Source organism: Oncorhynchus mykiss, chromosome 6 (assembly GCF_057628025.1).
Source record: "Oncorhynchus mykiss isolate SJ-2025 chromosome 6, ASM5762802v1, whole genome shotgun sequence".
Classification (NCBI taxonomy): domain Eukaryota; kingdom Metazoa; phylum Chordata; class Actinopteri; order Salmoniformes; family Salmonidae; genus Oncorhynchus; species Oncorhynchus mykiss.
The window spans coordinates 12,483,623-12,498,132 of NC_143027.1; the positions used below are offsets into that span (position 1 = coordinate 12,483,623).

At 46.0% G+C, this 14,510-nt stretch overlaps 1 protein-coding gene across 41 annotated transcripts in view; it reads right to left on the reverse strand.

Annotated features, from left to right (window-relative positions):
- The window catches only part of rtkna (rhotekin a), a 102,909-nt gene that overhangs the window by 17,138 nt on the left and 71,261 nt on the right, over positions 1-14,510 (reverse strand). For all 41 annotated transcript variants that reach the window (XM_021605282.3, XM_090239272.1, XM_090239297.1 and 38 more), the window contains exons 2-3: positions 1,424-1,623; positions 1,196-1,257 (exon numbers count right to left, since the gene is read on the reverse strand). In XM_021605282.3, the coding sequence (XP_021460957.2) occupies positions 1,196-1,257; positions 1,424-1,623 (262 nt within the window). The remainder of the gene's footprint in view (positions 1-1,195; positions 1,258-1,423; positions 1,624-14,510) is intronic.

Here is a 14,510-nt window from a genome sequence, read left to right on the forward strand (position 1 = left end):
TCCCTCTCCCCCAACCCATTCCTCCCTCTCCCCAAACCCATTCCTCACTCTCCCCTCAAACCCATTCCTCCCTCTCCCCTCAAACCCATTCCTCCCTCTCCCCTCAAACCCATTCCTCCCTCTCCCCTCAAACCCATTCCTCCCTCTCCCCTCAAACCCATTCCTCCCTCTCCCCTCAAACCCATTCTCCCCCTCCCCCAACCCATTCCTTCTCTCCCCCCAAGCCATTCCTTCTCTCCCCTCAACCCAATCCTCCCTCCCCCCAAAAGCATTCCTCCCTCCCCCAATCCATTAATTCTCTCCCCCAAACCCATTCCTTCTCTCCCCACAAACCCAGTCCTCCCTCTCCCCTCAAACCCAGTCCTCCCTCTCCCCCCAATCCTCCCTCTCCCCCCCCAAACCCAGTCCTCCCTCTCCCCCCAAACCCAGTCCTCCCTCTCCCCCCCAAACCCAGTCCTCCCTCTCCCCCCCAAACCCAGTCCTCTCTCTCCCCCCCAAACCCAGTCCTCTCTCTCCCCCCCAAACCCAGTCCTCTCTCTCCCCCCCAAACCCAGTCCTCTCTCTCCCCCCAAACCCAGTCCTCTCCCCCCCCCCCCCAAACCCAGTCCCCCCCCCCAAACCCTGTCCTCTCTCTCCCCCCAAACCCTGTCCTCTCTCTCTCTCCCCAAACCCAGTCCTCTCTCTCCCCCCCAAACCCAGTCCTCTCTCTCCCCCCCAAACCCAGTCCTCTCTCTCCCCCCCAAACCATTTCTCCCTCATTATAACCCCCCTTTCACTCAGCCTAACCCCGTATCCCACACTCAGCCTTTAAATGAACCCCTTTCCATAACCCACATACGCTCACCCCTCCGTAGTGGGGGGTCCTCCTTGGAGGGTGGCTATGAGACCCAGAGACGATCTTGCTTATCATCATGAGCCCTCCCCCCTCAGCATGACGGACAGCATATGCATGGCATAATAGGAGATGAGACAGGGTGTCAGGGCCTGATGAAGTGGACTACATGAAGCTCTGCTATTGGGTAGACATGCAGCTTTCCTTTACATAGGTACACACACACACACACACACACACACACACACACACACACACACACACACACACACACACACACACACACACACACACACACACACACACACACACACACACACACACACACACACACACACACACACACACACACACGGGGCCTACCTGAGATGGCCACCTTTCCTTTACAGGGTAGTCTGTCGTCCGTGGGCCCTGCGTCCGATGACCTAGTAGAGACAGAAAGAAGAGGATGACAACAACGGAAAATCTAATTGTAAACCCTGCTCAATTGCCCACTCAGACCACATTAAACCCTTCACCCTATGGGTATAGCTCCATTTATGCACCTAATTTCCTACCCCGCCCCCTTGCCCTGCCCATTTGCCCTCTGACCTTAGTGCAACCCTCTGCATGACCTGGGCCTCCTTCATCCTCTGCAGCTCCGACATGTAGGCCATGATGCGGGTGTTGCAGGTGAGCAGGCTCTTGGAGGCCTCCAGGGCCTGTTCTCTCTGGGAGCACGCAGCCAGCAGCTTACAGGCCCCGTCACGCATCCGGATCTCATGGTCTATTTTCTTCTGGATGTTACTGTCCTGCAGGCAGAAAGAGAGAGGGAGGGAGAGATGGGTTTGGACATTTTACTGATTGGAACAGGGTTGGTCTTTGAGTGTGGAGTGAGACTGTAACAAGAGGGTAAGTGTGACAGTTCAGTTTAAATGTGACAATGACTGTGAAGAAGAGCGTTTGTGTTTATGGGAGAAAGAGGGCAAACGTGTGTGTGTGTGTGTGTGTGTGTGTGTGTGTGTGTGTGTGTGTGTGTGTGTGTCTCTCGTGGGCCCATTAGTGGGGTGTATCCCTGAAAGCATTCTGGTGTCTCTGTGCGTTGAGGCTTGGGTCAGTCGGGGCACAGAGTAGTCAGGAAGAAGCTGTAAATATGCCCTTACACCCTTCTGCCTCCCCTCCGGCACGCAGACACCAAGATGCTTAATCATGTAACATACACACCTGTCTATATAAGATCCCACAGTTGACAGTGCATGTCAGAGCAAAAACCAAGCCATGAGTTCGAAGGAATTGTCTGTGACAGGATTGTGTCGAGGCACAGATCTGGGGAAGGGTACCAAAACATTTCTGCAGCATTGAAGGTCACCAAAAACAGAGTGGCCTCCATCATTCTTAAATGGAAGAAGTTTGGAAACACCAAGACTCTTCCAAGAGCTGGCCGCCCAGCCAAACTGAGCAATCGGGGGAGAAGGGCCTTGGTCAGGGAGGTGACCAAGAACCCGATGTTCACTCTGACAGACCTCCTGAGTTCCTCTGTGGAGATGGGAAAATATTCCAGAAGGACAACCATCTCTGCAGGACTCCACCAATAATGTCCTTGTGGTAGAGTGGCCAGACAGAAGCCACTCCTCAGTAAAAAGGCACATGAAAGGCACCAGAGAAACAAAATTCTCTGGTCTGATGAAACCAAGCTTGAACTCTTTGGCCTGAATGCCAAACGTCATGTCTGGAGGAAACCTGGCACCATCCCTACGGTGAAGCACGGTGGCGGCAGCATCATGCTGTGGGGATGTTTTTCAGTGGCAGGGAGACTAGTCAGGATCAAGGAAAAGATGGAAGGCGCAAAGTACAGAGAGATCCTTGATGAAAACCTGCTCCATAGCACTCAGGACCTCAGACTGGAGCGAAGGTTCACCATCCAACAAGACAATGAGCCTAAGCAGACAGCCAAGACAACACAGAAGTGGCATCAGGACAAGTCTCTGAATGTCCTTGAATGGCCGAGCCAGAGCCCAGACTTGAACCCGATCGAACATCTCTGGAGAAATCTGAAAATAGCTGTGCAGCGACGCTAACCATCCAACCTGACAGAGCTTGAGGGGATCTGCAGAGGAGAATGGGAGAAACTCCCCAAAAACAGGTGTGCAAAGCTTGTAGCATCATACCCAAGAAGACTTGACGTTGTAATCGCTGCCAAAAGTGCTTCAACAAAGTACTGATAAAAGGGTCTGAATACTTATGTAACTGATTTAAGTTTTTATTTTAAATTAATTAGCAAAAATGTCTAAAAAAACTGTTTTTGATTTGTCATTATGGGGTATTGTGTGTAGATTGATGAGGGGAAAAAACAATTTAATACATTTTAGAATAAGGCTGTACAGTAACAAAAAGTCATATGTACACACACACACACACACAGTCACACAGTCAAAAGTTTGGGCACACCTACTCGTTCAAGGGTTTTTCATTTATTTTTAGTATTTTCTACATTGTAGAATAATAGGGAAGACATCAAAACTATGAAATAACACATATGGAATCATGTAGTAACAAAAAAAATGTGTTAAACAAATCAAAATATATTTTATATTTGAGATTCGTCAAAGTAGCCACCCTTTGCCTTGATGGCAGCTTTGCACACTCTTGGCATTCTCTCAACCCGCTTCATGAGGTAGTCACCTGGAATGCATTTCAATAAACAGGTGTGCCTTGTTAAGGCCGTCGTTGTAAATAAGAATTAGTTCTTCACTGACTTGCCTAGTTAAATAATGGTTAAATATATGTATATATTTTTAAAGTTTACCAAGGAGAGAGACAGAGGGGGAGATGATAGAGAGAGAGGGGGATAGAGAACAATATAAAGAGAAGGATAGACCTTAGGGAAAAGCAGGAGAGAGATAGAGAGCAAGATTTGGGTAGAGTGGGCAGGCACAATTAGTCTGCCACAACTATGTGTCTGCCCACTCCACCAGATCCCTTCCTCTCTCTCTCTCTCTCCTGCTTTCCCTCGCTACCACACCAAAAGCATGGCTGCAGTGAGGGAGGGAGGGGCAGGACCTGGGGAGGGAGGGAGCGAGGGAGGGGCAAGGCCAGGAGAGGGAGGGGGGGCGAGGGAGGGAGAGAGAGGGAGGGGAGGGTGCAGGAGAGGGAAGGAGCGAGGGAGAGAGCGGGGGAGGGAGCGAGGGTTAGGGCCAGGAGAGAGAGAGAGGGAGGGAGTAAGGGGCAGGGCCAGGAGAGGGAGGGAGTGAGGGGCAGGGCCAGGAGAGGGAGGGAGGGAGCGAGGGGCAGGGCCAGGAGAGGGAGGTATTGAGGGGCAGGGCCAGGAGAGGGAGGTATTGAGGGGCAGGGCCAGGAGAGGGAGGTATTGAGGGGCAGGGCCAGGAGAGAGAGGGAGGGAGGGAGGGAGGGAGGGAGGGAGGGAGGGAGGGAGGGAGGGAGGGAGGGAGGGAGGGAGGGAGGGAGGGGCAGGACCAGGAGAGGGAGGGAGGGGCAGGGCCAGGAGAGGGCGGGAGGGAGGGAGCGAGGGGCAGGGCCAGGAGAGGGAGGGAGGGATGGAGGGGCAGTATCAGGAGGGCCAGGAGAGGGAGGGAGGGAGCGAGGGAGGGGCAGGGCCAGGAGGGCCAGGAGAGGGAGAGAGGGAGGGAGCGAGGGGCAGGGCCAGGAGAGGGAGGGAGGGAGCGAGGGGCAGGGCCAGGAGAGGGAGGGAGGGAGAGAGGGGCAGGGCCAGGAGAGGGAGGGAGGGGCAGGGCCAGGAGGGCCAGGAGAGGGAGGGGCAGGGCCAAGAGAGGCCCCAGGGAACTGTGGGATATGATCATGGGGGCGAGAGGAACGCACATCAGCAGACTGTCATTAACACACAACACATGAGCTCTCTCTCTCTCTCCTTCACATACACACGCAAGCTTGTCACACGTAAACATACACTTGCAAACACACACACCCTAGTTTCAAGACATGCACAAAGAAACAGGCTCAGACTTTGTTCGTCTATCCATCCCTCATACACACAAACACAGAGACATAGCATAGGTTAACACATACACACAAACAAATTCCACCAGACGCAAATATACAAAAAAAAAAAAAAAATCACCCAAAACCAATGGCTTGTTCAAGTAGGACAGTGGTTCTCAACCTTTTTCGGTTACTGTCCACCAACAAAATGTTGCTCTACCTGGAGTACTCCTAAAGTACACTTTCATATGCATTTTACCAGTTAGATGTTGGTCTCATGATTCTTCAAGTAGTCCCTATGGATGGGCCAAGTAGCCCCTATGGATGGGCCAAGTAGCCCCTATTGATGGGCCAAGTAGCCCCTATGGATGGGCCAAGTAGCCCCTATGGATGGGCCAAGTAATCCCTATGGATGGGCCAAGTAGCCCCTATGGATGGGCCAAGTAGCCCCTATGGATGGGCCAAGTAGCCCCTATGGATGTAGCCCCTATGGGGGGGCATTTAGCCTGATCACTAAAAATAGGAGAGTTTGATAAGGTCCTGAGAACATCATATATGTCATCCTCTGCAGAAACAATAAAAATGATTTCCCAGCACTGAACGCCAACTCCTGATGGTTGATGGTTGGTGGTAACAGCATGTTGTTTTTAATTATAACCACTTGGAGTGAATACCTAAACTTAACCCTTTGAGTTGTTTCTGTTTTAACCCTGTAAACAGGCGGAATTGACCGTGTAACCACGCGGAATTGACCCTGTAACCACGCGGAATTGACCCTGTAACCACGCGGAATTGACCCTGTAACCACGCGGAATTGACCCTGTAACCACACAGAATTGACCCTGTAACCACGCGGAATTGACCCTGTAACCACACAGAATTGACCCTGTAACCACGCGGAATTGACCCTGTAACCACGCGGAATTGACCCTGTAACCACACAGAATTGACCCTGTAACCACACAGAATTGACCCTGTAACCACACAGAATTGACCCCTGTAACCACACAGAATTAACCCTGTAACCGCGCAGAATTAATGCCTTAAAAATGCCTCGTTGGGGTATTTGTGTACCTCCATTAACGATAGCAACGCAGTGGCAAAGCAGTTCAACCACGATCCTGTCCAAGGCACAGACTTCTCCCTCCGGTCTGAGTGTGTTTCCCAGTCTTCAGCCAGAGTGCTGAAGTCACCAGGGCCTGAACGAAATCTGCAGTGGTCTAATGGTGGAAGAACCAGAAGCTTTGTCCCAATACATATAGCACTGAACAGAACCAGCAAATGTAATAAACTATCCACAAACAACTCACAAGACACACACTGGTTGAATCAACTTCATTTCACGTCATTTCAAATCACATCTTATTGGTCACATACACATGGTAAGCAGATGTTATTGCGAGTGTAGTGAAGTGCTTATGCTTCTAGATCTGACAGTGCAGCAGTATCTAACAAGTAATATCTAACAATTCCACAACAAAACCTAATACGCACAATCTAGTAAAGGAATGAGAATATATAAGTATAAAATATATGGATGAGCAGTGACAGAGCGGTAAAGATGCAATAGATAGTGAAGGATACAGTACACAATATATACATATGAGATAAGAATGTTTACATATCTCACATTACTTAAAGTGGCATTATTAAAATGAATAGTGTTCCATTTATTAAAATGGCCAATGATATCAAATCTGTATGTAGGCAGCCGCCTCTCTATGTTAGTGATGGCTGTTTAACAATCTGATGGCCTTGAGAAAGAAGCTGTTTTTCAATCTCTCTGTCCCAGCTTTGATGCACCTGTACTGACCTCGCCTTCTGGATGGTAGCAGGGGGAACAGGCAATGGCCCGGGAGGTTGTTGTCCTTGATGATCTTTTTGGCCTTCCTGTGACATTGGGTGGTGTAGGTGTCCTGGAGGGCAGGTAGTTTGTCCCCGGTGATGTGTTGTGCAGACCTCACTACCCTCTGGAGAGCCTTGTGGTTGTGGGCGGTGTAGTTGCTGTACCAGGCGGGTGATACAGCCCAACAGGATGCTCTCAATTGTGCACCTGTAAAAGTTAGTGAGGGTTTTTGGTGACAAGCCACATTTTTTCAGCCTCCTGAGGTGCTGTTGTGTGTTTTTCACTACACTGTCTGTGTGCGTGGACCATTTCAGTTTGTCCGTGATGTGTACGTCCAGGAACTTTCCACCTTCTCCACTACTGTCCCATCGATGTGGATAGGGGGGTGTTCCCTCTGCTGTTTCCTGAAGTCCACAATCATCTCTTTTGTTTTGCTGACATTGAGTGAGAGGTTATTTTCCTGACACCACACTCCGAGGGCCCTCACCTCCTTCCTGTAGGCCGTCTCGTCGTTGTAATCAAGCCTACCACTGTAGTGTCGTCTGCAAACTTGATGATTGAGTTGGAGGCGTGCATGATCACGCAGTTATGGGTGAACAGGGAGTACAGGAGAGGGCTGAGAACACACCCTTGTGGGGCCCCAGTGTTGAGAATCAGCAAACTTTCCATGGGTCCAGCTCTATGAAAGAGTACACTACTAGCTGGGGGTCGTGGGGGTCATGGGTTCATGCGTGTGAGAGTAGGAATGTTTTAGCGTGATGTTTCAAATGCCTTTATCGCGGTCGGTGTCGCAAGAATTAAGGTGAGTATTTTTTTTTCAGTTTTATGAGCGTTCTGTTTTTTTGGTCTCGTCTCCTTCACTTCTTCTGTGCACCTTCCCGCTCGCACAGACACCAAGCTCCTTCCCCTGCCACTCACAACAACAAAGAGACTAAAGATCACTTCTTCCTCTCTGACGCCAAACAGTTTCAACTCGCTATTTGAATCTGAGGTTTGGTCCGACATAAAATCGGCCATATGGAAACCGACACACATGATTTTCCTGTAATAGAGGAGAACTTAACATTTGTAACGATACCCTTTTTATGTCTCAACTCCCAAAATGTTGAACAGATCTTTCGCTTGACTTTAAAAATAAATATGATGTGGCTACTCACGAGACCTGTGTTCATTTTCTATCATGCCTGAAACCAGAAGTTGGTGATTATTAACCAATGTGCATTGTCCATAATTCTGGTTAAATTTGGAACCAAAATGTCATTTTTATAGACAGACTTGAAAGCCAGATCAGGGATTACTACAAATAAGCAGGTTAAACAATTTTGATGAAATAATGCCATTATTAGTGGGTCTGATGGTTGTGGAAGGTTTATATTTAGCCTAGATGTCATTTTACAAGCCCTGAATTCATTAGATTACTGCTTATATATATATATATATATATATATATATATATATTGTGAATCGCCCACGAGTAAAAAACAACAATAATAATACAACAATCTGATTTCAGGCTATATCACCCAGCCCTATGTGAATGTGTATTTGCATGTGTGTGAGGGTTTAGTTTGAAGAGACCAAGCCCGTCCATGGTGAAAGGAAAGTGCCTAAGAGCTTCACAACAACAAGCTCATCCGTTAAGAGTAGAGACTGGCAGCCAAGCCAAGCCCTGCTTACAGACTCACTAAGACCTTCTGGCAGACTCACCCTCATGAACTGAGATTAGCTTGGTTTGTTATCAATTACACAGGGCTAGTACCACTTGTACCTCATAAAGTGTCCTCAAGGCTCAGGTTTTAAAGGTGTGACTAAAATAAGTAGGCTAATCTGAGAAGATACTGAATTTACCAAATTAATTCATTGGCGTGCACATTCAGAGAGTTAAAACCTCCAGTATCGTCTAAAATGACATTCTGAGCTCAAGACCTGAAGCAAGGATATGCATATTCTTGACACCATTTGAAAGGAAACACTTTGAAGTTTGTGGAAATGTGAAATGAATGTAGGAGAATATAACACATCAGATCTGGTAAAAGAGAATACAAAGAAAAAAACATGCGTTTTTTTGTATTTTTTTTTGTACCATCATGCAAGAAATGCAAGAGAAGGGCCTTAATGTATTATTCCAGACGGATCCAATTAACTATCGTTTCTCTGTTCAAAATTTTGTATCAAGAATTCCCAAATGTGCCTAATTGGTTAATTAATAACTTTTCAAGTTCATAACTGTGCACTCTCCTCAAACAATAGCATGGTATTCTTTCACTGTAATTAATAGCTACTGTAAATTGGACAGTGCAGTTAGATTAACAATCATTTAAGCTTTCTGCCAATAATCAGATATGTCTATGTCCTGGAAAATGTTCTTGTTACTTACAACCTCATGCTAATCACAGCCTACGCTAGCTCAACCGTCCCGAAGGGGGACCCACCAATCCTATAGAGGTTTTAACCCACTGTGCCCCGGTAGGCCATCATTGTAAATAAGAATGTGTTCTTAACTGACTTGCCTAGTTAAATAAAGGTTATATTTAAATATGATATTTGGGCCATATCGCCCAGCCCTAACTCCACTACATTCCATCGTCTGCCAATCTAAAAGGAATGGGAAAAACTCGAATGAGAATGATTGGCAGAACTGACTGTCCGGGAGCTGCAAGAGGAAATTAATTACACACAAAACCATTATGCAGAGCAGGGCGCCTATACACACACAAGCATAATAGACAGTAGAAAAGGCCCAGTGTTATATTGTAGGTTGGAACAAAGCCACAAACTACTACACATGTTCAGAGCGCTGGCTCGTTAACTGATTAGCTGGCTTTTCTTGTAAGCTAACGAAAGAGAAAAGAGAGTAACTGTTAAGATAGGTCTAGGTAAGACCCTGATCAAAGTCTCCTATGATCTCTCTCAACGAGACCTTTTTGATTCTTCTCTTCATCCTGGAATTCAATTGAAGAAAGACGGAGCGAGAGAGACAGAGCGAGAGACAGACAGATACAATGCAGAGAGAGGAATCTGCTGTAGAAGAGAGGAGGGATGAGGGGGAGAGGACATGGTGTGCCAGAAAGAGATAGACCCCACTTGTGGTGCCTGTACACACACACACATACACCCCACACACAGTCACACCCACACTGCTGGTGGCTGCGTGGCACTCTCTAATCCAGGGCTTTTCTGTGTCTGAAGCTGGATGAGGAAATCAGGGCTAATCAGATGAGCCGGCATAGCTGGCCCTTAAACCCCCCCCCCCCTAACCCTTCCACTCTAACCTTCCCCTAATATAGACTTCCAGCAGACATTGCAGGGGGACCTTGGACCCTGGGTGACTACACACATAGACCACACATCCAAAACATGCATACACAAACACACCAAACGAAAACAAACACACCCTGACTTAACGTCACTGCTGCTGCCTTATTTAGAACACACATAGAAGTAGATAGCAAGTAGAAGATGCTTGTGGTGATGCTGTGAGCAGGACCATTGGCTCTGCCACCTTGTCATATCATTACATTTACGTCATTTAGCAGACGTTCTTATCCAGAACGACTTACAGTACAGATGTGAGTTCATACGTTTTCAGACTTTTTTTTCCCCATACTGGTCCCCTGTGGGAATCAAACCCACAAACCTGGCATTGCAAGCGCCATGCTCTACCAACTGAGCCTCATGGGACATTGAGGGGACAGTGTTCATCATCATATGTGACTCGTTTCAGGAAACTAGGCATATGTCACGCGTCACTACTTCACAGGAGAGCCTTATTAACAAACTTGTATGCCACCTGTAAATACGAATACATTGTTTATATTACAAGCCTAGTTGGTTGAGCCACGGAAAAAGTCAAGAACCTTCCCGCTAGCCATGATTGCCTGAGATAATGGATGGGATGGCCTTCCCAGGAGATGAGTTTGGATTGGTCAGCCATGTAGCACGCTTCTGTCTATAACGTGAGCTGGTCAGTATGTGTAGGTAATCCTTTTTAACGTGGCTTTAAAAAAAATAAAAGATATCACGTAGTAGAAATGCAAAAGTGTTGCTCTCCACTTACCGGAGGAACGAGTTTTGAAATCAGTGGCATGCCCAGTGGAATTGGAGAAAATTCTGTCATTTGATTGCAAATATGAAGAGGGAGTCGAAAAGAGAACACAGAAGGCTGTTGTATAAAAGACCTGTCTTCGGATTACATTTTCAAACTAAGGGCAACCATGGCATCCATGACAGAGAGGGAGAAGCGTCCATCTATGTATTTGGGTAAGAGAGCCTAACCAGCAAAATGTTCATATATTATACATTTCTAATTTTGTCAGAACATCATTTTAATTTCAAGTTAAAGCGTACTGTTAGCTAGCTAACGTTTGTATCTCAGAGTTATTGGCATTGCTAGTTAATGACTAATGTTAGCTAGCTAGCTAACTAACATTGAACATGGTTGGTTGATTACAGTGGGGCAAAAAAGTATTTAGTCAGCCACCAATTGTGCAAGTTCTCCCACTTAAAAAGATGAGAGGCCTGTAATTTTCATCATAGGTACATGACAGACAAAATGAGAAAAAAAATCCAGAAAAATCACATTGTAGGATTTTTTATGAATTTATTTGCAAATTATGGTGGAAAATAAGTATTTGGTCACCTACAAACAAGCAAGATTTCTGGCTCTCACAGACCTGTAACTTCTTCTTTAACTTCTTCGATATAGGGGGTGCTCTTAATTTTTGGATAAAAAAAACGTTCCTGTTTTAAACAAGATATTTTGTCACGAAAAGATGCTCGACTATGCATATAATTGACAGCTTTGGAAAGAAAACACTCTGACGTTTCCAAAACTGCAAAGATATTATCTGTGAGTGCCACAGAACTGATGCTACAGGCGAAACCAAGATGAAATTTCAAACAGGAAATGCCCCAGATTTTGAAGGCGCTGTGTTCCAATGTCTCCTTATATGGCTGTGAATGCGCATGGAATGAGCCTACACTTTCTGTCGTTTCCCCAAGGTGTCTGCAGCATTGTGACGTATTTGTAGGCATATCATTGGAAGATTGACCATAAGAGACTACATTTACCAGGTGCTCGCTTGGTGTCCTCCGTTGCAATTATTGCGTAATCTCCAGCTGCATTTTTCCATTTGCTTCAGAGGAGAAACCCAACTGCCACGAATGACTTACTTACACCTTGAGGATTGATTCTAAACAACGTTTGCCATGTTTCTGTCGATTTTATGGGGGGGTTTTCGGGGGGGTTTTCTTAGCCAAACGTGATGAACAAAACGGAGCGATTTCTCCTACACAAATAATATTTTTGGAAAAACTGAACATTTGCTCTCTAACAGAGTCTCCTCATTGAAAACATCCGAAGTTCTTCAAAGGTAAATGATTTTATTTGAATGCTTTTCTTGTTTTTGTGAAAATGTTGCCTGCTGAATGCTAGGCTTAATGCTATGCTAGCTATCAATACTCTTACACAAATGCTTGTGTAGCTATGGTTGAAAAGCATATTTTGAAAATCTGAGATGACGGTGTTGTTAACAAAAGGCTAAGCTTATGAGCCAATATATTTATTTCATTTCATTTGCGATTTTCATGAATAGTTAACGTTGCGTTATGGTAATGAGCTTGAGGCTATGATTACGCTCCCGGATACGGGATTGCTCGACGCAAGAAGTTAAGAGGCTCCTCTGTCCTCCACTCGTTACCTGTATTAATGGCACCTGTTTGAACTTGTTATCAGTATAAAAGACACCTGTCCACAACCTCAAACAGTCACACTCCAAACTCCACTATGGCCAAGACCAAAGAGCTGTCAAAGGACACCAGAAACAAAATTGTACACCTGGGAAGACTGAATCTGCAATAGGTAAGCAGCTTGGTTTGAAGAAATCAACTGTGGGAGCAATTATTAGGAAATGGAAGACATACAAGACCACTGATAATCTCCCTCGATCTGGGGCTCCACGCAAGATCTCACCCAGTGGGGTCAAAATGATCACAAGAACGGTGAGCAAAAATCCCAGAACCACGTGGGGGGACCTAGTGAATGACCTGCAGAAAGCTGGGACCAAAGTAACAAAGCCTACCATCAGTAACACACTACGCCGCCAGGGACTCAAATCCTGCAGTGCCAGACGTGTCCTCCTGCTTAAGCCAATACCTGTCCAGGCCCGTCTGAAGTTTGCTAGAGAGCATTTGGATGATCCAGAAGAAGTTTGGGAGAATGTCATATGGTCAGATGAAACCAAAATATAACTTTTTGGTAAAAACTCAACTCGTCGTGTTTGGAGGACAAAGAATGCTGAGTTGCATCCAAAGAACACCATACCTACTGTGAAGCATGGGGGTGGAAACATCATGCCTTGGGGCTGTTTTTCTGCAAAGGGACCAGGACGACTGATCCGTGTAAAGGGAAGAATGAATAGGGCCATGTATCGTGAGATTTTCAGTGAAAACCTCCTTCCATCCGCAAGGGCATTGAAGATGAAACGTGGCTGGGTCTTTCAGCATGACAATGATCCCAAAGACACCGCACGGGCAACAAAGGAGTGGCTTCGTAAGAAGCATTTCAAGGTCCTGGAGTGGCCTAGCCAGTCTCCAGATGTCAACCCCATAGAAAATATTTGGAGGGAGTTGAAAGTCCGTGTTGCCCAGCAACAGCCCCAAAACATCACTGCTCTAGAGGAGCTCTGCATGGAGGAATGGGCCAAAATACCAGCAACAGTGTGTGAAAACCTTGTGAAGACTTACAGAAAACGTTTGACCTCTGTCATTGCCAACAAAGGGTATATAAAGTATTGAGATAAACTTTTGTTATTGACCAAATACTTATTTTCCACCATAATTTGCAAATAAATTCATTATAAACCTACAATGTGATTTTCTGGATATTTTTTTCTCATTTTGTCTGTCATAGTTGAAGTGTACCTATGGTGAAAATTACAGGCCTCTCATCTTTTTAAGTGGGATTTTTTTCTCATTTTGTCTGTCATAGTTGAAGTGTACCTATGGTGAAAATTACAGGCCTCTCATCTTTTTAAGTGGGAGAACTTGCACAATTGGTGGCTGACTAAATACTTTTTTGCCCCACTGTAGGTGTGGACTGTGGTAAAACACACACACCTTTCAATCAGACATAGAGCAGTGTAACACGGATCATTGTGAACTGTTCTCCCACTAAACAGGTAGGCCATACGAGGGCCTGACAGACTATATAAATGACTGACTGGTACCTGTCTGCTGCGAGAGATGCCTGCCACACTGAATTACCTGTCTGGCTGCTGGAGTCTATCTACATACATATAAATCTATCCCCTGCAGAGAAATCCATCACTTTGACTGTCTAATATACTGCTCTCCATCTCTCCTCCATCCCTCTTCCACATCTCCTCTCTCAACAGGCTCGTAGGAGGCACCCTGCAGCTCATCAAGAAAAACCAACCAGAATGATTCGCCGCTTCTAAAAACAAGTCGGGACAGAGAGAACTAAATTGTATTTATTTTTTTATTTCACCTTTATTTAACCAGGTAGGCTAGTTGAGAACAAGTTCTCATTTACAACTGCGACCTGGCCAAGATAAAGCATAGCAGTGTGAACAGACAACAACACAGAGTTACACATGGAATAAACAAGTCAATAACACAGTAGAAAAAATAAAAAAAAGAGTCTATATACATTGTGTGCAAAAGGCATGAGGAGGTAGGCGAATAATTACAATTATGCAGATTAACACTGGAGTGATAAATGATCAGATGGTCATGTGCAGGTAGATATACTGGTGTGCAAAAGAGCAGAAAAGTTAATAAATAAAAACAGTATGGGGATGAGGTAGGTGAAAATGGGTGGGCTATTTACCGATGGAATATGTACAGCTGCAGCGATCGGTTAGCTGCTCAGATAGC